Genomic DNA, 26610 nt, shown 5'->3' with positions numbered 1-26610 from the left:
ATTTTTTAAAATTCCAAATTTTACCAACAATGGATAGCCTAAATATAAAACTATTGATTCAAAAATGTTGTTATACAAACAAAATTACAAAATGTGTAGGCCTATACAAATATTTAAGTAGCTTAACAGCATATGAAGAATATATTATTTACTTTAGAATTTATTCACACCAGGAAAGTCCACTAATACACTTTTTTCTGTGGTTCGCTTTCACACTGACATTTTTGCAAGTGAACAAGAAATTGTAAACAAAACACCACGTGTGCTAAGGTCATCCATTCAATGAACAGAAATTCTCAAGTAGAGAATTTGAGAGTGCAAAAATAGAAGCACTTTCGTAAAGCATTTTTATTCTTTTACTGAACTGGTGTTATCAGATACTAATGCAATATGAAGAAACCTAGGAGCATCATATGAGACAATGTCATACAATGTTGTAAGCAAATTCAGCAAAAATAAAATCTATAGATAAAAATAAAAAACTTATTTGTGTGCACTCAAAATATGTTGTGCAAAATGTTGTGCTTTTCTAAAATAAAGAAAACAAATAGGATGCGCTTCCCATTTCGGTGTTCAACAGGAGCGCTTCACAAAAATTAACCAAAACTTTTTTACTTACAGACATGAAGACTATATCTATAGAAAGCTTTAAATGACCACAAAAAGAAATAATTAAAATCCTAAAACTATTTCATTATGGAATCCATAAAGAGCATTTCAAGTCCCTTCACACAGGACGTGGCGGAACCAAGGTGACCCGACGAACATTACCACAAAAGCCCAAATGATGCCACACTTCAGCTTTGTTCACCGAAACAGTAACTGGAACAATTCTTTCATCCTCCATTACTGGCAGCGAACTATTAAAACTAACGTTAGTGGCATCCTCTAATGCTAGTTCAGAGATGAAGACAGAGATGAAGACTGCTATCTATCCATCGGGATATGAACACAAAAATGAAACAACATGTTTTTTTTTTTTTATATCTATATTGCATTTTTGAGAATGGATACAGTATCGCCAAACAAAATATTGCGATACTCATGTGTATCAATATTTTCTTACACCCGTTATAAATCTCATTATTGCAAATATTCTTGAAATATCGTGATATCATTTTGAGGCTATATTGCCCACCCCTAGTTTCTGTAATATTACACTGTTATATTATTGTGAAAATGCCATGTCTTCACATTCCCCATTTCCATTTATGAATAATCTGTGTTATGACAGAACGACACCTTGAATGAAAAATATCCTTGCAGCCGGCACCAAAACAACATCCCTGTCTGCGGAGAAGGACACAGAGCACACAAATGTCAAACTCAAAATTCTATTGTGATGGTAATGAGTCTGACAGGTTAACACCATGGAGGAATGAATGTCACACGCAAGCCTTCTAAAACATACCTGAATGTCTTCATTGGTAATGAGAAAATGCATTCTATCTCATGTCTCAGATTAAACACCACAACCAAATTTGCTAACATTCCATATCTGAACTCCATGTGGGGGTCACACATATATGCACTAAAACAAAAGCAGTGTGTACACAAAGCTTGTTATTGTTAAACTCTAGTTATCAGTAACCAGTGGCCTGGAAAGACATCGCCCTATCCATGCAACTCTTTCTCTTTCTACTTCTCATTTTTATTTTTTTCCTTGTGCTGGTCTGTAGGCTATGCAGTCTGAAACTATATTTTAAAAACACTATAACCTTTGACCAAAATGGCACAAACTGTTTCAGTTGTTACTCAAGAGAAATAAACAGGAGTGGGTGGTTTCTGTGTTAATGCTTGTGTTATCCTCATTCCCTTCCTCCCACGAAACACTAACGTAACTAGTTGGTCAATGACCAGAAATGGCTAACTACACAGCATGTGCCTCTCTCACAGAAAATCAATGTTAACTAAAGAAAGTTCTAAAACTAGTGTGCTTTTTCCAAGCCAATGGATCAGTCAATATAAGGTCTTATATGTAGGCTGGATAATAAGCAACCTCAGTTTCAGACATCTAGAGGACTCGTCTTGAGAAGGGGGGCACAAGTGGAGCTTGCATTGGCAGATGGCAGTCTGAAAGAAACCCCTCTTGATGGCTTTAGGACGGTTAAGCCTATTGTGTATTGCCAACAACTAACAAAAATATTCAAGAAACGTACTCTAGAAAATTAATTATTCCATCTGACCTTTAAAACAAACTGAAATAACACAACTGGTTCAACAGCAGCATAAAACAAGACTTAATATAAATCATGAAAAGAACGCGCCTGTTTAAACTGCGCTTCGCGGACTGGGTTGTTGTTAAGTAGAAGTAGCCTCCGATGAAAATAAAAATACAAATTTAACTCTCTAAACGTGGGCATAACACTTTTAAGTAACACTTCTATCAGAGGCATGTATAAAGTAGACTACTGTTATAGCATTATTATATTTAAAGTGTAAATGTAGTGTTTTCCTATTCTGCTTAATACATAACATTATTGTATAAATTATAGTAAAAAAATTAACCCATTTACAATACAGGTATTTATTAAGATTTTAGTTATTTTAAATGGGAATTTTTTCAATTTAGTTGTTTCTAAATAGCCCCGTAGTAAGATTTTATAATTCTGAATTTAGCGACCCTTTTATTTCCTTCTAACAGATACTAAAAACTTCGATTATACTGACTGCTGTCGCCAATTTGGTTTATAGTTGAAAGTACAGCTGAAATGATAACTTTATAAAACTCTGATATAACAACATCTAAATGGTGAATGAAAATGAAATAAGTATATAACAAAAAACGAACAAACAAACAAAAAACTTTTGAGGGAGGGTAACGTAAGCGCGCGAGCAAACGGAGCCCGCAGAGCTCCGGGGAAAAAAATATAAATTCAAACTTACCTGCGAGGAGAATAATATTGAATAAACAAAGGCAGGACGTCCTCAAATCCATTCCTCTGCTTTTAAGCTACAATTTAGCAACCGGTGTGGGTATAAAAACAACTTTTCCCCTCGACTCGTGATGATTCGTGTTCACTCCTCTTTCGCCAGTCTCGCACAGCATCAGAAGTCCACCAGCTCGCTCGCGCAGGTGGATTGTTGCTGGAATCTGCTCACGTGATTTCCGGAGGTATCAGCTGGAGAACTTTGAGGGCTTTTTACGCCCTCTTGCGTACATATGCTCCAGGAGTCTCTCCTTACATCGACGCATATTGAATGAATGTAGTGTCAGGAAGGTTAGGGGAGACCGGAGGCAGCTGTAACTCACAGACTACTTGAAATAAGCTTGTCATTTTAGGTGCACTAACTAACAATACAATTTATATATTTTCACTAATAAGGACGAGAATATACTATTAAATAATCACAAGAAGTCAGTGTTACAACTGCCCCCACAAAATTCATATTAACCCACTGTATCTCAAATAAAAGCCTACCTCAATGTAATCACTTTAGTGCTGTAGTGTCTAATAATGCTAAATAATGATAATCTACGCTAGCTTGCCATACCTGTATTAGTATAGAGTCTTCATGTTATTATCAATAATCTAGAGATAAAATGTATGGAAGTTCAAATTTGCAGACATCTAATCATTAGATAGCAGAAAAAAAATGCAGTACATCCAAAAAGTAACTTTTATACCTCAAAATCAGTTTTCTGTGGAAAAATTCTGCTGAGGTGAAATAATTGTGCTCCTTTTCCATGGGCAAATGCTACAGAGCAAGTGTATATTAAGTATCATATCTCTAACTTGTTTCTGATTGGAGGAACTGAGTGTATTACAAATGCCTCTTTGGAAATGTAATCGGTTACAGTTAAGTTATCCTATTTAAATTGTAATAAGTAGTGTAACTATTATTGTAATTGATTATCAGTAGTGTTCCTGTAGCTCAGTTGGTAGAGCAGGTTGGGGGTTCGATTCCCCGGGAACACATGATAGGTAAAAATTGATAGCCTGAATGCACTGTAAGTCGCTTTGGATAAAAGCGTCTGCTAAATGCATTAATTTAATTTAAATAAATTTTAATTTGATCACTACTGATTACTTTTCTAAATTTCTAACAAATGTTTTTAACTCTTAATCATTTTGAAAGGTTTAAAGCAGGCAGGGTTAACCTTACAGTACTCAACACTGATTACCATCAGACTTCCTTCATCACTAGAATTAATATTATAATAATTTAATTTTAAAACACAGCCACAACAAAATCAGACTTTAGCACTTCTTTTTACCTTGAGATCATTCTGAGATTAAATTTAGATTTTAAATCATAAGATATAGTTTAATAGTTATGATACTGGGTTTGAAATCAAATCCTGGCATAGCTATGACAGGAAAACACTAAACTCCTAAAACATTGGTTTCTCATATTTTAAAGCAGTCGGTACAATTTGGAAAAGAAATCAACCGTGTGTGTGTGTGAGAAAGTATTCATATGTAACCCCCTTTGTAATCATTACCATTTTCATAAGTAACTGTCACTGAATTACACTTTTTATAAATTATAAAAAAAATTCAGAAATGGATTAGTTTTATTTTGTAATTTTATTAGTAACTCCCCAACACTGATAATGTAGTAGAAGTAATATCTTTATTCTTCAATGCAAAATCAGATCTTAACCTCTAATTTCCCTTGCCGATTCTACAGAGAATCTAGAGTCTTAAGCGCTCTTTACCATCATTTAATCTTATCTCATCTTTAAACAGTCTTTTTTAGAATCTCATATCTCAACTGTACCTCCTTTGAACTCATTATGTGTCAAAGCTTTATTATTTTCCTCCTTCATAAGCCTGGCACAGCCCCAACATAGCTTTTAATCGTGGCATAATTCAGGTATATTTCTCACACACACTCTCAGTATAACCATATTAGGATATGAAAACAGTACTACAAGTACTAAATAATTTTATGATTTATTGCCATTTGCACCTTTTTTGAGGATTAATACTTATTTTAAAAAGTAATCAATAGCCATTAATAACTGTTACTCAAATACTCTGTTTAGAAAAGTAAAAATTCAGTTTTGTGTTTTTTTTAATGCAAACTAGACCAAAAATAAAAATAAAAAAATGTACATATGAACAGTATTCATAGAGAAGCTTATAGAAAGGCTTTTGACATTATAGCAGGGTGAGGCACTCAATAGCAGACAGAAACGAATATGAGTGATGCTACAACTGACACAGATCATACAACTGGAGTATCTGTCCGTTGAATTTCTTGTCATAGACACTTCCAACATTTCACTACTTGACTTTTATTTCACTGCTTGTTGCATGTTATATAACTTGTACGTGAAAAATAAAATCTTGAATCCTTCTTTTGAATAGTTATAGAAACTTTTGAACCATCACAGATGACAACAGTGAACAAACCATACAAGAATGCAGCACCGTTTTACATTTATAGTTTATAGTATAGTTATTTATAGCATTAAAAGAAGGTCAAACTGACAAGTCCAAATGGTAAAGTTTTAAAGCTATGTTGTTCACAGGATCCAGATAATATGGACACATCAGCCAAGCTAAAGTAGTTTAAAAATCAAGCAGACCTATTTCTCCCTGCATAGCTTTAAGTGTTAAGCAGCATCAGTGTAAGATATGCAACAATTAAATGCCTCTTTCTAATACAGCCTAATACAAGTTATCTCCCTGCCAGCATACCATCGTACAACAAAAAAAAACAAAGAACATAATAATAGCAAAGGTGAGAAACTGTATTGACAGATAAGTTAAAAGCTATTTGGCTCGATCCCTGTAGCTAATGCATATTGTTTAATTCTATAAAAAATGTTATGTTTATATTATATGTTTTTACGCTTCCAGACCCTCCCCACATCCATCCATAACCTCAACAAAGCTTGGCTCAATGATAATATTTATTTTCCCAAATTGTTTACTGTCCTCGTTTAGAAGGAGGCACAAGGTGATCAGGAAGATCAGCAGGTAACTCGTGACCTTCCAGTTTGACCTTGATGAGGTGGTTAGCTAAGGCAAACTCTTCGTCATCCAGGAACCCATCCTTATCCACATCAGCAAGCTTCCAGATCTTTCCTAGAACATTGTTAGGCAGCTTGGATTTGACCATCTCCTTCTTGGCCATGGCACCAGAGACCTTCCCATTGACGGGTGACAGGGTGTAGAAGATCTCGTCGTAAGTTGGCTTGTCTTTCGCCACGATCCACTCCAGCTCATCAATGCCTTCACCAGCACCCTCTCCATAGCCATGCCCGAAGGGTCCATTCATGGTGCCGTCAAAGGCACCACCCTGGACAGCCTGGCTGGGCATGGCAGCCTCCTCCTGCCGAACGAGGGTCATGAGTTTGGCGATATCATTGGCCAGCATATCCTCCACTGCTTCCACCAGCTTAGGCTTCAGTCCCTGAAACTTAGTGAAGTCTTGACCACCGAGGACTTCCTAATAATGAGGACAAAAAAAAGAAAAGGTCTTTTCTATCCTTATAGGGTGTGGCAATATTTTTTAATTAAAACTATTCTTAATAACTAAAATAAAACTAAAACCATTGCATAAAACAAGTCTAAATTGTTATAAAACTACTTCTCTTAAAAAGGTATACTTTATTATCATATTGCACTTTGAAACTCCTAACAAAAATGATACATTCAAATTATTTTCTGGGAGAGATGGGACTATTACCATACCTGCATTTTACTGAGTTTAGGGAAATCACCAGGAGAGATCTGTTGTTCTTTTTCAATCCTTGCATATATGTCACCCAGGTTAGCAATGAGCTCCTTTTTCTTATTCTCCTTCCCAAAAACATTTGGCATTTCTTTCTTCAAAGCACAGATGATGTACGCATGAACCTAGAGTTAGAGAAAACGGTTTTGTCATAATATATAATATTTGAAAATAAGTGTTACAGTGTATATGGATATGTTAACAATTTGTCAATCTGTAAAATTTAACAATTAAATTAATGACAACATTAAGATATTATGCAGCAAAAACAGTGATAACATTTATAATAAGAAGAAATGTTCCTTGAGCACCAAATAAATATATTAAAATGATTTCTGAAGGAGCACGTGACACTGAAGACTGAAGTAATGATGCTGAAAATTCAGCTGTCATCACAGGAATTAATTACATTTTAAAAAGATATTAAAAATGTTAAAAAAAAAACTAAAATTAAATATATAAAGGAAGAGGACAATCAGGAATAAGAGTCATTGAGTCTGGGATGACAATTCTTAACTTAATACAATTATTCTTGGGCAGTCATGGCCTAATGGATAGAGTGGGACTCGTAACTCAAAGGTCACGGGTTCGAGTCTCATGTCCGGCAGGAACTGTCGATGGGGGGAATGAATGCCCAGCGCTCTCTTCCAGCTTTAATACCAGGACTGAAATGAGACCCTTGAGCAAGGTACTAAACCCAACTGCTCTGGGTGTGTGTGTGTTCACTTGGATGGGTTCCGAGCAGAACACAATATCTGGGTATGGGTCACCAAATGAGGGCAGCAAATACCAGATTACTAATCCAATCGAAAGTCATAAAAAGGTACTTTAAATGTTTTAAGTATGTGCCAAAACACCCCCTCCCCCCTTACTTTATTATAAAAGTAACTAGCTATGAAAGGTTTAATATCTTACTTTGGCTAGACGGGCCCGTTTGATAAGGTCGTTCAGCTTGCGCAGCGCTGCATTTCGTGGAAGTCCCTGGATGTCACGGAAAAGGTCTTGTTCCTCTGCCTCAAACAGTTTCCTGTTATCTGCAACCAGGAGAGGCTGAGCCCAGAAAGAGCCAATGTAGACTCGGATGACCTCTGGGGTGTTGACAATTTTACCGAGCGACCACATGAGGGCACCATACACCCGCATCAGCTGCTGGGTCCCAATCTGATCAGCTTTGTTGAGCACCACCCGCATCTTGTCCTCATGATTTTTCAGAGCTCGGATCACTTCTGAGAACTCATCTGAGATGTCCAACTTGTGTGCGTCAAAGAGAAGAATAATGCGGTCCACGCGTTCAGCGAACCATTCGAGCACTGCAGCAAAGTCATAACCTGGAACAGAGATGAGACATTTTTTCACATTAATGAGCAAAAAGTAATTCAGTTTACGGCAAAAGGAACTTGTTAGTGTATGTGAGCCTCTCTGAAAAACCACAACCTAACACTTCTCTTTCTAGCCAGATAAAGAGCAGATGTGTAACCCTAGAACTTCCTAATCTGGCCCACATCACGCCACAAATCCACAAAGAGGCAAACTCAACACAATACAAAATAAAATAAAATGTGGTTTTCCTGTCCACAGAAAGTAGTAAACCCTTCACATAACAGAACCCATCTCCTTCTTACCAGTCCTCTTGCATGACAATGCTATTGGCTCATGAAGGTGGAGTACAGCTGGCCTTTCACAGGAGAAAAAAAAAAAATGATGAAGAGCCGTCTAGTTTACTACAGCCAAACTGACATCACATCCACTCATGCTGACAAACAGGAAAAATTTTAAACTGTCCCACGGACACTCCTTCCTCTCCCATGGTTGGTTATTTTCTTGCATAATGGTTTAAAAAAAAAACACAGGGAACAATGGAAATCTGAGTAAAATGTTTTGACAGTGGTCAAGGAGATGACGAGGTGTCAAAAATAAATTTAAGATGCTGGGATACGAAACAAATGGAAAAAGTATGTGTACGCCACAAGAAATGTTAGAGATTTTCTCTTGGGTATTTTGATGTCTTCAAGAAGCCAAACACACAAGCTGGATGCATATTTTTACAAAAAGGGTCAGCATAAATATAGCTAGACTTCACAAATTCGGGTCACTTGCCAAAAAGCCGCTTATGTGATCTTGAGGGCAAAGGTTTAATCTTCAGAGATTTCTCTATATGCAATTATACACATGCTAAACCCAGGATTTCCGGCCCAACTCTCTTGGTTACTGAGACAGAAGTTACCAATTTATGTTTGGATTGTGTAGAGAGTGTGTGGAAGACAGGAAAGAATGCGTCCCAGCTCACAACAGTTGTGTCAACGTCAGCAGGATGTGAAATCTGCATCTAATTCCAACATGGGCGTTTTCTCACTGATTCAGTGCTGACTGTCCTCCATTCACTGTTATCCATCACAACACTGATGGCAATACTGATGAAGCAGGTCTATTGAATTATAATATATGATGGTATAATCCATAGCATAAAATTTAATCTGCCCTCAAATCATTTAAGACAGAAAAAAAAACTGAAATGTAATTTAACAAAATGTAAGAAAAGAAGCAAATACACTGTACTCATAAGACCTGAATTTATTTGGTATATCTACTTAAAATGCGTTTGTCTTTTTCCCAGCAGTTATGAATTTACTGTGGTTATATAAACAACAAAAGAAGGCGTATTAAAAGGCCTTTTATGCATATAAATCAGTATCCTTTTTTTAGCAGGATCTATTTTCTCTGGCAGTTTCTTTTCTGTGAGTTTAAAGTTGTCTTAACTACACGAAGAGCAGACACTGATAAGTTGACCGTGTATATATATATATACACACATCAGTATGGCTGGTATAGACTGTGATAATGGTGGTAGCTCAAGCTCATATGAAAGATATTTTACTCTATTTTCCCTAATGATATGGCTTTTCCAGTTCTTTGCTTGCTTTCCTTCTAATACTTTCCAAAAAAAACATATCCTTGTGTAAACTATGGGATATCCTTGTTTACAGAAGCATCCCATAGTAATTATGTTCGTTCCAGCACTAAAATCTGTGCAAGCGGGCACACAAATGCTGCAATTAATAAAAGAAAATTAAAATCACAACATTGCTAATATCAAGATAATTTTATCAAGACTAATTTAATTACCTTTTGTTGTCTACAAAGATGCCGGTTGTTCGCATATTATGTACAGTTAATACAAGACTGGGACTTAAAGTTTACAACTAACACAAAGAGTTAAAAAAAAATTTAAAAAAATCTTACCAACAACCCATAAATAGACATCTGGGTTCAAGCTGGTCTGAGGGTTGGACCAAATGTCCTTAAAAAAAAAAAAAAAAAAAAAAACTTTGGCTCAGTATGGAGAGCTAATATTTAGTATTACCTCCTTCCCGCTAAGATAAAATCCAGACACTGACCCACAATCTCTCACACATTACACAAACAGATGTAATTTAACAAGGTTTTAATAAAGGTTAACAGTGGAATATGTACCTCAAGTAAGACCCTAGAAACAACTTATAATCTAATGCTAAAATCTAACTGAAAAGGTTTAGTGTTTAGTATTTAAATAACTGCTTTATTTTTTCCGTATTATGTATTGCAAGTAGCTTTGGATAAAAGTGTCTGCAAAATGACAATGTAAAATGACTAAATGTCCTTACAGCTTTGACATGGAAATTTCTTGCAGTTCAATCTTAACATTAAATATGAATAACAATAAAAGTTTAACAATACATTACAATACACTTAAATAGCCTACTCTTCAAAAGTCTCTCTTTGTAATACACATCATACATTTGACATTACAGACTCCAGGACCACTGCACTATTGGCGCTATAAATTTTATTTAAACTAGTATTAATCCATGTCTTCATGATAACTGATATTAGTTTTTTCCCCCTTAATCCTGATCCAGTAAAGATTATCTGTATTTGATAAAATTCTTTAAACCCACTGATCTCTTTTTTCCACCTTTGAAAACTAAAGCATACTTTTCATCGTAATATACCAGCTGCATAAATATGAAGAATATGGGAGGGGGCCTGGAAAAGTTGTGTGCATTAATTTGTGCTTTGAAGGAAATTATCCATTTCCAGTACCAGCCCATTTAAATGTGGCACCTCCACAAATTCCTGGGACGCACAGGGAGGGGAAGAATGTAGAAATCTGAAATCTGCCATAATGATCTCTGTAAACAATAGCACATTTTCAAAGGATCTATCATGCTGAAATTAAGTAACAAGTAATCTACTGTGTAAAGTAACATTCCTTTACACAGAAGATTATGACAAAAAGACAATGCTTGCGCGGAAAACTGCACAGCCACCTAATCTAGCCTATGGACACAAGAGGTTCTTCACTCTCAACAGATGTGATTTCAGATATAAAAAAAAATAAAAAATTCAACACCCAGCCAAGGCTACTCAGCCATGGAGAATTAATGCAGGCACTGTGTACAGTAAACAGGAGAGGTACTTGAATAGAGCCCCGTTGAACACCATCCAGTTTAAAACATGGACAGACACAATGTAAAAATTGTTCTAACAAAGAATCACCATGGAATGTGTGAATCTATGTAAAAAATAAATAAATAAATAAATAAAAATAAAAAACTTTAAGTTCATATGTTGACTGTTGTGTTGACTATTTTATGCATAAGAAGGCCATCAACATTTTTTTAGGAACTTTGTTACAGTACTTAAGTATTTTTTGGTAGTATCTGTACCTTACTTGAGTTTTTATATTTCAGGCAACTTTTACTCCACTACATTTCGTAATTAAAATGTATACTTTTACTCTGATACATTTCCTTTAAGTATATTCATTATCATGAAGTGGCCTGGGGAAGTCGTGGCCTAATGGTTAGCGAGTCGGACTCCCAATCGAAAGGTTGTGAGTTCGAGTCCCGGGCCGGCAGGAATTGTGGGTGGGGGGAGTGCATGTACAGTTCTCTCTCCACCTTCAATAACATGACTTAGGTGCCCTTGAGCAAGGCATCAAACCCCCAACTCCCCGGGCGCTGCAGCATAAATGGCTGCCCACTGCTCTGGGTGTGTGCTCACAGTGTGTGTGTGTGTTCACTGCTCTGTGTGTGTGCATTTCGGATGGGTTAAATGCAGAGCACAAATTCTGAGTATGGGTCACCATACTTGGCTGAATGTCACTTCACTCATTATCATTACTTACTACAAAATAATCAGAAGAACACAGACTATAGGAAAGTAGGTGACGAATCAGTGGTCTGGCATTTGCAAATTAGACTCATAAAAACAAATTTGCTCATGTGCAAACAAGTGCGCGCCATGCACAACCGCGGATGATTACCAGATACAATACTGATTTTGTAGGAAACATTTTTTTTTTTACTAAATTTCATATATTTACACACACACACACACACACACACACACACACACAGTGCCTTGTGAAAGGAATTCATAACCCTTAATTCATAACCCACTTTGTTATATTAAACCGCTTTAAATGACAGGATTATGAATAGGAGAAACACAAAAGGTCAAAATTCACTTAATCAGCCATCACAAGAAGTAAATCCAAAGAATATAGTTCTGATGTGCAGAACAGGTTTGTTGAGCATCACAAAATAGAAAGTGGCTTTAAGAAAACAGCTAAAGTATTGAAAATCCCCATTTCCACCATTAGGGCAATAATTAAGAGGTTCCAATCAACTAAAGATGTTACAAATCTGCCTGGAAGAGGACATGTGTCCATCCATGTCGTCCTAATGCATGCTGAGGAGAAGAGTTTGACTGGCCAAAGACTGCCCAAGAATCACAGCTGGAGAATTGCAGAGATTAGTTGAGACTTGGGGTAAGAAAGTCAAAGAAATATAGCAAACAGCCCCTAAATGTTGTTCAGGATGTTTTCAAGAAAAATTATCCTTGCTCATATCCTTGCTTCTATCAAATACCAACAGATAAAAAAAAATCTAAACCTGACTGCCTATGTAGGAAATCTTATAATGGACCATGTTTAGATCTTCCATCAGGATCTGGAGAGATTCTTGATGAAGGGATGTCTCTGATCTCGTGTCAGGTGATCTCTAAACTCTTCAGGCATTATAGGAGAAAACTCAGAACTGTTATCTTGGGTAAAGGACATTGCAATAATTGAATGCCAATAACTGTAGCCAACATGCATTGGAGAAAATCATATTTCATAATGTGAGCTTTCACACTTTCAATTGTTTTACTTCAATGAAAGGTTAGAATTTAGTAATTTTTTTAAACCAAAGAACAAAAGGATAAACACTGCAGATTTATTTTCACAGCAACTTTCTCAGCTCAGTGCTTTAAGTGGCCCAAAAGAGGTGTCTATAGTGGATGGATGGATGGATGGACGGACGGACGGACGGACGGACGGACGGACTTTTTTTTTTGATGACTCCCCTCATCCCCTGAGGTAACAACAACTATATTGAAAGGGTTTTATATACAGCAGTCAACAGACGACCTTATAAAAAAATAAATCCTTTTATTAGTTTGTGGGTTTGCTTGAGCTAGAAAGAGCTACTGAACATAAATAAAATGGGGGGGGGGGGGGGTAAGGGGGGTGTCCGGGTGGGGTGCTTATAATATTAGACTTCGTAGCCTATAATAAAAGATAATGAATTTCAAACCTTAACTAAACACATTTTCATTCAAAGATCAACTGTCTGTCATTACACTTTAGTCTGCCACAAGAAACAACATTAAAATCATGAACTCAAATGTCATTGTAAAAACAAAAAACAATGACTTTTGTAACTGTGTAAATCAGACCTTTCTGTAATGCTAACGCTAATGAGCTTAAACTTTTTTTTTGTACACAGTGCCGCGAACTGTCAATCACTCCTGTACGCGTGCATCACTGTCCTCCTCGCAGCTGCAGCAACTTGCGCTCTCTTCATCAAGCTTTAAAACAAAAAGGGGACAAAAAGGTCGTATTGTCTTTGTGCATATAGATTAATTAGATAAATGAATATCTAAATTCGTGCCTAGCCGCCCACGTATTTTTTTAGAACTTAGAAAAAAGATGCTGCAGCCAATGAGAAGCCGGCGTGGGCTGGCTGCAGGACGACGCAGACACTTTTTAATGTTTATCAGACAATAACTACTCAAGATTTTGCTTTAGTATAATTTTCGGGACAATTAGGGCCAGATTCGGGATTCGGGACAACAGTTTAGATTTCGGGACTGTCCCGAATTTTTCGGGACGTCTGGTCACCCTTCCTGAAAAAGCTAATGCATTACTTCATTAGCTTGGGTCTGACCTGCACCGAAATCATTCAGGCATCTTGGGGTGGCAGCTAGCAAGTCATCTGATTCTGACTGTGTTGTTTAAGTACTCAGAGTTTGAAGCCAGGGGAACACTTTAAGTATTGTTACTGTATTTGATATTTCTCCGAGCAGAGTCTGAACATTTCAAACTAGTGTTGTCACGATACCAAATTTATTGTTTCGATACCTAGTCAAGAATTGCGATTTCGATACTTTTCCGATACTTTTCCTGAAAAGGGAAAATACACTCTCAAATATCATTGCTGTGCTTTATTTTAAAACCAGGACAACATTCTAATCATATAACACACTAATAAATGAACATATGAACAGCAGATATATTAAACATTTGAACAAAATATGAAATATCAAAATATAAAAAATAAATTAGAGCAATGACATTCAAGGTAAAAAAAAGAATACATTTAGCAGCATTATCTCAGTTATCATAAGAAACATAAGAGTAATAAATTTATCTTGATATGGAACTTTGAATAAAAATATGAACAGCGATTATATTAAACAATGTTTCTGAACTCAGAAAATTAAATGTCAAAAGAGAAATAATATCAATTTAAGCAATGGCATTCAAGTAAAAAAAAAAAGCAAATAAAATTTAGCAGCAATATCTCAGATATTGTAACTTATTCTGTCATTTGTGCAACTTTTTCTTTCAGAGGAGAAAACTCAACCAGTGAGCTTTAATGAGTCATCTTTTTCTGCCAGTTGTGGACCGGCGGCCACAGTATCACTTGTATCACAGCCTAGTGATGCGCGGGTCGGGGTTTTTTCCAACCCGCGGGTCCTGCTTTTATGAAATTATTTGGCCCGCCCCAGCCCGCAAATAAAGTAAGATTTCTTTACCCACCCCGACCCGCGCATCGGGGACATCACGGAAGATACGTTGCTACTTCGACCTTTGTACTGTAACCTTATCAAAGAACCTAATAAAATATGAAAATATATATTCCAAACATTACTTTAAATAGAACAAAATGATACATACACAAGCTATGTATTAGAGCTACACAATTCTGGATAAACTGAGAATAGAAATAGAGATCACGATTCTGAACAAACAACTAAACAAAATAACAATTTATGTTAATTGCTGAAGTCTATAAAAATGTTTAATTAATCTGAATCATTTATTTAAAAAAACTTGGGTTTGAATGAATGATTCAATTCCTCAATCAAATACACTTGTTTCATAGATGAATCAGCATTTTTGAACGAATCTCCTGAATGAACATTCAATGACAAATGTTTTTTTTTTTTTTTAAGTCATTTGTCGCCATCTGGTGGCGTAACAATATAATCGATCCAATCGTTATTTGAACTGCAAAGCTACTTTCAAAAGGTGACTAGTACAGTATACAGTTTACATGTTAAAAAAACGTTATAATTTATTTATATGACCACTGATTGAAGCTTGAGAAAGTTTTTTTAAATAAATAAATAATGATTAAAAAAGTTCAAAGTGATCATGCGTTTATTGCAATGCACAAATGTCTTGGTCAGAATGAGAATAAAACACTTATTTACCTGGAAAACATATTGAAAAACAAACAAATACCTTAAGGTTGCAATCATAGCTAATCATTTGTATTGCATATAAATAGCTAAATCTATGAGTGTAAATCTTTAAATAAAACTGTTCTTGGTAAGTGATGACATATTGTATAGATTATATACATCTCCAGTATACATATAGGCAGTGTTAGGCTGACTTTGACCTACAGTATGTCTACTACATCACATAAATTACAATCTTAGAGAATAATATATAAAAAAATTAAATAAGCATTTTCTCATTACCATGGCATTACCAATAATTTAGTTCTCTAGCAAAAATACAGAACTTCATAGACCATGCCTAACTTTGTTCAAATTTAGTGGTAGGCTAATATAAGATAGCAATTATAATATAGGAAGTGCCTTTAATTGCAAGAACATAGCAAAATAACTCATTTAACAAAGTGCAAGATAAATTGTGTGTGTGTATAAAACACACTACCGGTGGATGGTGAGTAGAGCAACCATTCTCTGGGCAAGTACTCACCATTCAAATGCTTGCATTTGAAATTAGTTTTAGAAAACAGTCTCTTCTGATGTTTGTAGTGGCGTTCAGAAGCCTTGACATTAGCAACCTTATTTTGAACAGACTCCTGACCTTTTCGCGCCCAATAAGCATGCACGCTTTCATCAATTTTACCCCAGCGAGCAAGATAAGTGGATAAAGAATCTGTAGTTGGACATTGTTCGGTCTCTGTTTCTGACTGAAGAGATGATGATTCATTGATGGGCTCCCCTGCTCATGAATTCAAATCGTCTCCAACCGTTTCTTCCAGCGGGTTTGGGTTGTTGTCCTTTGGATTCTCCGCTTGCACATTAAGCTGTGGTGTCATGGGTGTAAAAAATCCAGTAATCCTTTTCATTTTACTGATAACTTCCTTTTTGCGTTGCTGTCTTTCATTCTTTAATTTTCTTTTAAGCGCGCCACTTTGTCCGCCATTACATCACTGTCTAATGCAAACAGGTTTTTTCAACGGCAGTAAACGAGGCACTGCGTAACTGACAATAACCCATCAGCAAACCTCAAGATGACTGACATTTAATTTAACCAAATAAATAACATTTTTCATTGCAGGGCAGGACCAGGTAACAATGCTAGACCAATCAACAAACTTTAAATGAAAAATTAAATGACTTACATATTATTGAAAAAATCTAACGTAAACTGGCGGGGCCCCCTATTGGGCAGGGCCCATGGGCTTGAGCCCAGTCAAGCCCAATGGTAAGTCCGGCCTTGAGGGTCAGTGAGCCAAGCAAGTAAATCTTGATCAGCAATCAGCAGATACAAAGCAGTTATAGGTGCTGTGCAGATACGCTCGTTTTCATATTTAGCATACAGAACACGTTAAACTCCACATTTAATCCCCGATTAATGTGAATATTATATATGGAACCTCGTGCTTCGTTCATCTGAACAACTTATTTAAACTATTTAATGCGATTATGCACACATTTTAGTAAAGCCAAATCAGTTTAGCAAAGCCACTAATGCAGCCATCTCGCTGTAGTGCTTTTTTGCTGCTTGCGTGAGGAGAAAAAACACAGACGTCCATAGGGAGGCACTGGAAGCGTGCGTTGCACACACCGTCATGAAATACGTCTCTTACAAATCTGGAACGCAGTCATTCTTTGAAGTATCGATACTAATAAATTTAGGAATCGTGACGTTTTTAATTTCAGAGAATCGCGATACTTTTGAAGTATCGGTGCACCGTGCAACACTATTTCACACACTCTCTCCGGCCACGTTGAGTTGTCACTGACAGCAGCAAAAGCATTACCCATGCACCCTAGAGTTTTTTTCTCTTATAAAACTCTAGGGTGCATGGGTAATGCAGTCTCTGCTCTCGGTGGGACGAATTAGGAAGCTTGCATTGTGAAGGGCGCTCTGAAAAGTGGCAGCGCAGGCAAAAGATTAAAACCTCTATTAAAACAGACATCCAAATGAGCGTACCGGTACGCTAAAAGCACGTTCTGGGTGCACGGAGAGGTGGCGGTATGCTCAAAAGCTATATTTGGAAGTGGTGGTACTGTGAACCGGTGCGTACCGGCCCACTTAAAGCACTGACTTTGCTCATATTTACCAAGGGTGCCAATAATTCTGACCACGACTGTGTGTGTGTGTGTGTGTGTGTGTGCGCGCAAGTGTATATATATATATATATATATATATATATATATATATATATATATATATATATATATATATATATATATATATGAGTAATAATATTATTATATAGTATAGCAATTTTATTTTACAGTTTGTGACTTGTAAGTAGTCCTCTGATTCACTGATCCGTACCAAAGAGCAGGAGTCCAGAACCACAATATGGAAACCATATTGCTGTGAAGAATGAAGTGGGAGGAGATAATAAAAGACAAACTACAAAATGTAGAAAATCAAATACAGAGTAAGAAAAGGACTACATTAAAATAGCAAGAATGCTCATCCACTTCCAAAGAACAGTATAACTGTGGCTAGTTGACCAAATAGCGGTCATTCCTAGCTAAATATATCCATGTTTTTCAGATCAGTTACATAACCGATCATCCCATCGTTCTCAGACAGGCCCAGATTTCCTTCTAAACTTATTGCTGTTGTATTATTCACACATGCCATCCAACTGAGCCCTGGCTCTATGCCATGCTACTGTCCATGACCCGGTGAGGACTAGCACTTTCCCTGAATGATTGTATGTGTGTGTTTCTTGCCAATTAAATGCTTTTTCTTCCCATGTACTTGATATGAGAGTTAAATGCTCACATTTTCCATGTTTACATAATAACACTAGCAGGACTTTCCTCACATTTCCCTCTGACAGCATTCAATTACTGTAACATTGGTAAAGAGGAAGCTTTGAACACAATAGAGCCGGAATCTTTGAATAAACGTTTCTGGTGAAGAAACACTTTCCATATGTACCACAAGCTTTGAGAATAGCTTTTATGGGTGAAAAAAAACAATTGTTATAATGGGAAATAACCCAAACAACTTTAATTGTGATGATAAAAACACACATGGAATGAATACATGTAAGCATCAAGTTATGCATGTCTAGTTCTTGTTTGAACATTTCTATGGTTTAGTCACACTTTCATAAATTATTTAACCTTTTAACTGGTCTGTTAACTATTTAGTAGAGCACATTTTGACAAAAATATTCAGAAACAATTTTATTTTGAACTAATGATTTATTAAATTTCAATTCTGGTGCTTTAAAAAAAATAAAAAAATAATTTTCACTTTAGAATGCAAGTGCAACATTGTAATCACAAACTTTAGGAAGGTGACCCTTTGCTGTGTCTCTGAATTCCTTCAGCCACCACACCTTAAAACCATAACAATCATCACTATCAATCTTTGTGACTTTCATTCTGCCTCACAGTGAGGAAGAGGGAAAAGGGCAGCAAAAAGAGTGTAACCCTGGCCACTGATGTTACCTCTCTTGCTTATTTAATGAGTCAAAGCCATTGTGACTCTCATACGGAGTATGAAAAATCATTGGGGTACGTTCAGTGTGCAGCACATGGGATGCAGCTCATATATAATGATCTCAGACACCAAGTATCAGCCTAGAAATAAATTTGCCATACACTAATGATGTTTTTACACCCGTCCAAGGAACTGCCAAGCTTGGGGGGGGGGGGGAGTTGCTTATCAGAGGCTATATATGACATATGGTTAGGATCATTTACTCATGTCTGCACACCCTCATGGAGTTCAGAAGCAATTCTCCCATATGTATCTCTTCACCAGATCACTCCCTTATACAAGAAAAAGTATGCGTTTGTACCATCTTACAGTGATGCATACCATGGTATTGACTGATTATCATAATCTTGTACATGGTATTTATATGGTACACAAACATACTCAAAGAATACCATGGTATGTGGCATTTAAAAACAAAACCATGCAAAAAACCATAAAATAAAATATTTCCAAAAAAAAAATTTCATTGCGATGCTACATGATGTTAAAAGAAAAAATTACAATTTGCAAGCATGCTTTTGATTGTCTAGTGCAGACAGCAGGAAAGCCACTTCAAGAAAGATAACACATAACTGAATCTTTGAACATGGAAGCATTCACACAGTCATCTTTACCGCACCCTCATAGTTCTGTCTGTTTCCTGGCCTGAGTTGTCCCCCTCTTTGTCAGACTGTTATCTGTAGATGCCACTCACCCTCTGATCACATTTACATGGTCTTCGGGGAAAGGCACGTAGGGGCCGCACGCACACACGCCATGGCAGATAGACAAGCACAGGAAAAGTCCTCAGCGTGACACCGGTTACCTCCACACACAATGCTCTCTTAGATTTTTTTTTTTTTTTTTTTTGAATAAACAACATACCAACATGCTCCACTGTAATTTCCTTGCCTGTAACAGGTCCAGACTAGTCAAGTATACTTCTAGGGAAGCTTAAAAAAAAAAAAAAAAAATTATATTTATATATATTATATATATATATATATAGTCTAGGCCAAAATTTTTGAGAATTACATAAATATTAGTTTTCAAAAAGTTTGCTGCTAAACTGCTTTTAGATCTTTGTTTTAATTGTTTCTGTGATGTACTGAAATATAATTACAAGCACTTCATACGTTTCAAAGGCTTTTATCAACAATTAAATGACATTTATGCAAAGAGTCAGTATTTGCAGTGTTGGCCCTTCTTTTTCAGGACCTCTGCAATTCGACTGGGCATGCTCTCAATCAACTTCTGGGCCAAATCCTGACTGATAGCAACCCATTCTTTCATAATCACTTCTTGGAGTTTGTCAGAATTAGTGGGTTTTTGTTTGTCCACCCGCCTCTTGAGGATTGACCACAAGTTCTCAATGGGATTAAGATCTGGGGAGTTTCCAGGCCATGGACCAAAAATTTCAACATTCTGGTCCCGAGCCACTTAGTTATCACTTTTGCCTTATGGCACGGTGCTCCATCGTGCTGGAAAATGCATTGTTCTTCACCAAACTGTTGTTGGATTGTTGGAAGAAGTTGCTGTTGGAGGGTGTTTTGGTACCATTCTTTATTCATGGCTTTGTTTTTGGGCAGAATTGTGAGTGAGCCCACTCCCTTGGATGAGAAGCAACCCCACACATGAATGGTGTCAGGATGCTTTACTGTTGGCATGACACAGGACTGATGGTAGCGCTCACCTTTTCATCTCCGGACAAGCCTTTTTCCAGATGCCCCAAACAATCGGAAAGAGGCTTCATCGGAGAATATGACTTTGCCCCAGTCCTCAGCAGTCCATTCACTATACTTTCTGCAGAAGATCAATCTGTCCCTGATGCTTTTTTTGGAGAGAAGTGGCTTCTTTGCTGCCCTTCTTGACACCAGGCCATCTTCCAAAAGTCTTCGCCTCACTGTGCGTGCAGATGCGCTCACACCTGCCTGCTGCCATTCCTGAGCAAGCTCTGCACTGGTGGCACTCCGATCCCGCAGCTGAATCCTCTTTAGGAGACGATCCTGGCACTTGCTGGACTTTCTTGGACGCCCTGAAGCCTTCTTTACAAGAATTGAACGTCTTTCCTTGAAGTTCTTGAGGATCCTATAAATTGTTGATTTAGGTGCAATCTTAGTAGCCACAATATCCTTGCCTGTGAAGCCATTTTTATGCAACGCAGTGATGGCTGCACGCGTTTCTTTGCAGGTCACCATGGTTAACAATGGAAGAACAATGATTTCAACCATCACCTTCCTTTTAACATGTCAAGTCTGCCATTCTAACCCAATCAGCCTGACATAATGATCTCCAGCCTTGTGCTCGTCAACATTCTCACCGGAGTTAACTAGACGATTACTGAAATGATCTCAGCAGGTCCTTTAATGACAGCAATGAAATGCAGTGGAAAGGTTTTTTTGGGAATAAGTTAATTTTCATGGCAAAGAAGGACTATGCAATTCATCTGATCACTCTTCATAACATTCTGGAGTATATGCAAATTGCTATTATAAAAACTTAAGCAGCAACTTTTCCAATTTCCAATATTTATGTAATTCTCAAAACTTTTGGCCACGACTGTGTATAATATTATATATATATATATATATATATATATATATATATATATATATATATATATATATATTAAAATAAATAAATCATTTTGGCAATTTTTGCATCACTTTTGCTTTCAGTGAAGGCTCAGGCAATCATTCTGGCCAAATCATGTTTGATGGGAATGGGCAGTCCACATTGTTACTGTAGATTAATTAGGTTTTAGACTTCCCTTCCTTCTTACAGGAAAAATGGCTGTGGAAGGAGCATGAGTTTGTTTTGCTCTAACATAAACAGGAGAACTAAAAATACTTCCCTCTTTAGACTCCCATAATGCAAATGCTAACTGAATTAACCTCCTTTCCTTTGCCTAGAACAAGTGCTACACACTCACAGCTGTCTATGTAAATGAAGCTTGTATTAATAGTTGTGGTAACTCCGGGAAGGAAAGTCAGGGGACGGTAAAAGAAGTCAATATGGTAATTATAAAAAGTATTCAAATAAAAAAAAAGAAAAAAAAAACCGACCTCTGCTGATCCGCTGTTTCTCTCCAGACAGGATTCCAGGAGTGTCTATGATGCTGATGCTGTCCAACACTGGATTTGGCATCTGAGCACATATAAACCTGTGAAAAGAAGATTACACATTGAAAATGGACAAACATTTAAAACCAGACCTAGTGATTTTGCAGTACGGTTTTAAGTGGAAGATGATTGCTTGGAAGGAACTCCCTTCTCACTAGCCAAATCTTATCATCCCAGCACTTTACTCAACTTTGCCATTACCAAAAGCTTGCAGCTTATCTTTTTACAGTATGTCTTCCTTAATTATTTGCCAACCCGTATGCTACGATTTTCATGTGTTTAAAATGTGTCTGCACATTTTAGTCATGCAATAACTATCTTCAACTCCCCTACCACTGTGTCCCCCCTTGTGTATTTAACTTGCTCCCTGTATTTAATTTTTGCAGAAAGTGAGCCATCACTCATTCCTTCCATGCTGCTACCTTCACTACTGCCAATCGTATCCCACATTTCCCTTCTCCTTGCATTCCACTCGCTATAAGACTTGCTGCCAGTTGACAAAGACAGTTTGTGTCATTTTGGCTAATGTTTTGAAGTGTAAATCCTAGTATTCAGGGCCAAAACAGATACATGCTTCCTTGCACGTATCCAGAAATCCAACTGAACAAATGTACTTTTATTTCCAAGAACTGAACAGTAAATAACATTTTGAGGTTAAATGATAACATTTAACTAATACTAACCTACATTCATCCACTTCACCTTTTGAAATCAGGCTTCAGAGGTTCTGTAAACATCCTGCCAAAGATAATTTATACACTACTTATGATTTTCTTTTAAAGAAATTAATACTTTTTTTCAAGATTGACTACATATCAGCACAAATTAGCCTGTGCTGTAGAACACGACAAGTCCCCAAGGCAACAACAAATTTGAAGATAAACCATTTTCCCCTTTGCTGATGTAATATTCAGTGAGAGTAATTTCTCAACCTCATTTAAGTTTATTCAAGATATATTTGAAATGCCAGATCCTTCAAGGACTTTATGTCCCAAGTACACCTCAAAAAAAAAAAAATCATGTTATTGCCATATTTACTGACTCTTTGTGTACAAAAAATTCAGATACCAAGCTGATAAGCACATAAATCCAGTTCACTACACAAAGATACTGTAGATATCAGAAAAAACCTGTTTAGCGAGGTAGACAGCAGTAACGGTGTACAGTTTGTTGCGTAACACCAGAGAGCACCATCAACCACAGCAATAACCATAAATTAATCTTCAGCCTAGTAGAGGATAAAACACCATATAGGGCTTATGCATGCATATATTTGACTTTTGCTCTTGGGAAAACAGTTTTACAAACACTACACAATCTAGAATCAGCGGTATGGTCCACAACAGGCCAGAGCATATGAAAAATGCTGAAAGCAGCTGAATAGAAGAAAGTGCATACTCAAGTTACACAGTCAGGAGTAGCAGGGAGAGTGGAGACAACAGCACAAAGGTGGGGCATCCATGTATTACTGAACTACTGAAACAGGGTAAATATGTAGCATACTGAAATTCAGTGGTCCCAAGGCACACACACAAACACACCCTTGATACCTCATCAGTGACCTTCAATCTACCTTTGAACCTCTCCGGCAAGGTCAGAGTGAAAACACTGGGATGGAAAAAATCATGCTGATAAGCAATAAACAGCAGAATATAAAGGAAGCTGGGATCAGAGATTTGCAAACTGGGGACACTTTTGAGAGTGAATGCTCTGAAACTGCAGAGTCGGTTCCTCAGATTATCTGTCCAGTGACTCAGCTGAGCCTGTCCTTTTTTATCTCTAACTAACCTATTAAAAAAAAAAAAATCACTCAGATAAGCTGCCGAAACACTAAAATTCTGTTTTTAACGGCTAGAGCAGCACCTACAGAGATCAGTTCATTGCTGCAATGAAAATACACTGCTCTTCTCAAGAAACCTTGATTTGACCTTAAGATGACACACCGTCAAGGTGAGTTCAGGGAGGGAGGAGGAATGAAATACAAACTTTAACTATTCTCCTCCTACTCATTGCACAGACTGAAAAACATTACCAGATTTTCTTTCAAATTACATTTTTGTGGAATAAACGCTTCATTCTACCAGCCCTGGCCTGTTGGGGTGTGAATGGGATCTGTGCATCTGATCCCTCTTATTTAAGCATTGACCAGCTTGAGGTTCTAGTTAAGTGGGGCGTTTTGTAAAGCTCTGGAAGTCTTCATATCTACAAGCAGCAAAAAGGAAAAGTGTAGTACTAGTACTTGAGAGAAGACACACCCGCTGTGCTAAGTATGAAATGCACTACAGCGGATATATTTAACGATAACCCTGATGTCATGTGTCTTTACGGGACCTTTACAGGTTGTGTGTGAACATATTCTGGGTAATCACTTCACTGGGAGTGTGAAAGGGGCAAAATCTAGCGACCCGTGAACAAATTCCGGGACACATTACCCGTGTGTTTTCCGGAATCGCAGTGTGAAAGGGGCTTATGTGACATGTTGAGAAGACAAGAGTGACCTGAACTGATATACCATTGTACATGCCAACTCTTTTCTCTTCATAGCATTCCTTATGGAGGGCCTCATTCCCAAGAGCTTGTTAAAAATAAGACCCCTAAAGGCCTCAGCAGCTGTCGAAACCAGTGTCAGCTGATGTTTCTCTCAGAAGGGGGAAGAAGTTGAGTGCACACAAAATATGGCCTTAATATCTACAATAATTGGAATACAATGAAAAAACATGTTTTGCTTGTATGCAGTAAAAGTTCAAACCTTAAATCTCAGATTCAAATGCCTTAAGGCTGTGTGACAGCAACTACATTTAGAAGTGTACGCTAACAAAGGTTTGTGGGGATTATATTAAGACCAATCTTAATCTAAAAATCTTAAAAATTTACAGACATATGGTGAACTTTTACTACTTCCAAAAGCTCCACCCTTGCAATACAAGCACTAGCTGGTAACTCCTACATGCAGAAATAGACCTACAAAAGTGCAAGAGATTTCAGTTTCAGTTAAGCATAGACACCCTCTTCACCCTGATGGCTAGTTTTTTTTTTTTTTTTTGGACGTTTCCATCATTATAAAAGTAATCCTAAACTCATATGAGCACAAAACTTGACAACCTCTTGACTGATCAGGAAAACAACACCCAAACAGCTGCAACCCTCAGCAAAGTAAACCTAAGATAAAGACGCCAATGACAGATCACTAATGTAAACACTGTTTTAGTCTATTTTTAAAAAGAACGAAAAAAAAAGTTTATTAAAAATGAATGAAGATCTAACCTGTTCAGAAAAGCGTTTCCAAAGGCGTTGAGTTTTCTGAAGGGTTTCTTGGGGTCAACCACTAAAGCATTGCCCGGGATGAGACTCTCCTGGTCCCCGTGCATCACCGCTATGAATGAATCGGTGGTGGGCTCGGGGCCTATGCGCATCCCGGGGAAATCCTGCTCCATCAGATGCCGAATAAAAGTGGTTTTCCCCGTGGAGTACTGGCCCACTAAAAGTACCATGGGCTTGTTATCGAAATCAGCATCTTCCAGAGCCGGAGAGTGGAAGTCGTGGAAGCGGTAGGTGTCTTCCAGGGGAAAGAGTTTGGTCCGGTAGAGTCGCTTCAGCCCGTCAGAAACCGTCTGAAACAGTTCGGGGTCCTTTTTCTTTCCGTCATTGTTCGCCCAGCGGAACATCTTTCACAGTGTTTAAAATAAAGCGTGTTACTTAAAGGGAAAAAAGACTGTTCTAGACAGTTTAATCCAGCGTTTGGGATGAATCAACGGTCCTGTGTCCAGCGGCGGACGGCTAGCGTGGTGGGTCGGTCCCGTCAGCTGTTCAACTAACTGTCTTTATATTCACTCAATTGATTTCTTTGGACTTTGCCTGTTTCTGTGAAACAGACTGACGTTAGCTGACTCTTCAGTCGCGACCTTGCAGCAGACTGGTTTCTTTTATACCCGCTGGAGAGGCAGCGCTGTTGCTCTCAAGACTCCCACAGCCCGAGACGAGCAGCTCTCTGCTCGTGACACCGCGAGCTCGCGCCCCACTACTATTTATTATATTACTACCGGAACTCCAGGGAACTTCCAAAATAAAAGGCGTCACCCTGCCCAAATGTGGGTTTTGTGAAACACGAAACTTGTTTTTTGTTTTCTTTTTCTAACAAAGAAACAATGTTCATATTTATTAATCTGTGTGCTGCATTATATCTTGCAACTAATCTTTAATGTTGAATTGACAAAATGCTGGCATTCAAACAACAAAACGAATAAATCAATTAACGAATGAATAACTTCATAGACATTTACCTCATTAAATACTATATATACTAACTCTAGCATTCTCTGTTATTTTTCTAATCTATATTTGTTTTCTTTTTGTTAGGCCTATTTATGTGTGTGTGTGAGTGTGTGTGTGTGTGTGTGTGTGTGTGTGTGTGTGTGTGTGTGTGTGTGTAATTTAAAAACCTGCTAAGTGTACTGTGTTACACTGTAAAAAAAAAAATAACAGATTTTT

The 26610-nt window shown here is 37.3% G+C and overlaps 2 protein-coding genes across 2 annotated transcripts in view; both read right to left on the bottom strand.

Moving 5' to 3' along the window:
* cxadr (CXADR Ig-like cell adhesion molecule) overlaps positions 1-3113 on the bottom strand; it is a 47103-nt gene extending 43990 nt beyond the window's left edge. The window contains exon 1 of the mRNA XM_059540065.1: positions 2887-3113. Coding sequence (XP_059396048.1) covers positions 2887-2938 — 52 coding nt within the window. The 5' untranslated portion in view covers positions 2939-3113. The remainder of the gene's footprint in view (positions 1-2886) is intronic.
* Positions 3114-5680: 2567 nt separating this feature from the next.
* Positions 5681-25833, bottom strand: ehd1b (EH-domain containing 1b). The gene is made up of 5 exons (XM_059540050.1): positions 25387-25833; positions 22066-22163; positions 7606-8018; positions 6651-6815; positions 5681-6405 (listed from the first exon to the last, which is right to left on the bottom strand). The coding sequence occupies exons 1-5, from the start codon at positions 25785-25787 to the stop codon at positions 5884-5886; spliced, it is 1599 nt and encodes a 532-aa protein (XP_059396033.1). The 5' UTR covers positions 25788-25833; the 3' UTR covers positions 5681-5883.
* Positions 25834-26610: the final 777 nt, after the last annotated feature.

The sequence above is a fragment of the Carassius carassius genome, chromosome 45 (assembly GCF_963082965.1).
Source record: "Carassius carassius chromosome 45, fCarCar2.1, whole genome shotgun sequence".
Taxonomy (NCBI): domain Eukaryota; kingdom Metazoa; phylum Chordata; class Actinopteri; order Cypriniformes; family Cyprinidae; genus Carassius; species Carassius carassius.
This window is presented reverse-complemented; position numbering and strand designations above follow the sequence as displayed.

Bases quoted from the DNA above. Each gene is read 5' to 3' on its own strand.
- ehd1b (XM_059540050.1), bottom strand. From the start codon at position 25,787: ATGTTCCGCTGGGCGAACAATGACGGAAAGAAAAAGGACCCCGAACTG. The intron at 22,164-25,386 runs GTTAGATCTTCA...TTCTTTTCACAG, and splicing joins GGAAACGCTTTTCTGAACAG to GTTTATATGTGCTCAGATGC. The intron at 6,816-7,605 runs GTAAGATATTAA...CTCTAACTCTAG, and splicing joins AACGGGCCCGTCTAGCCAAA to GTTCATGCGTACATCATCTG.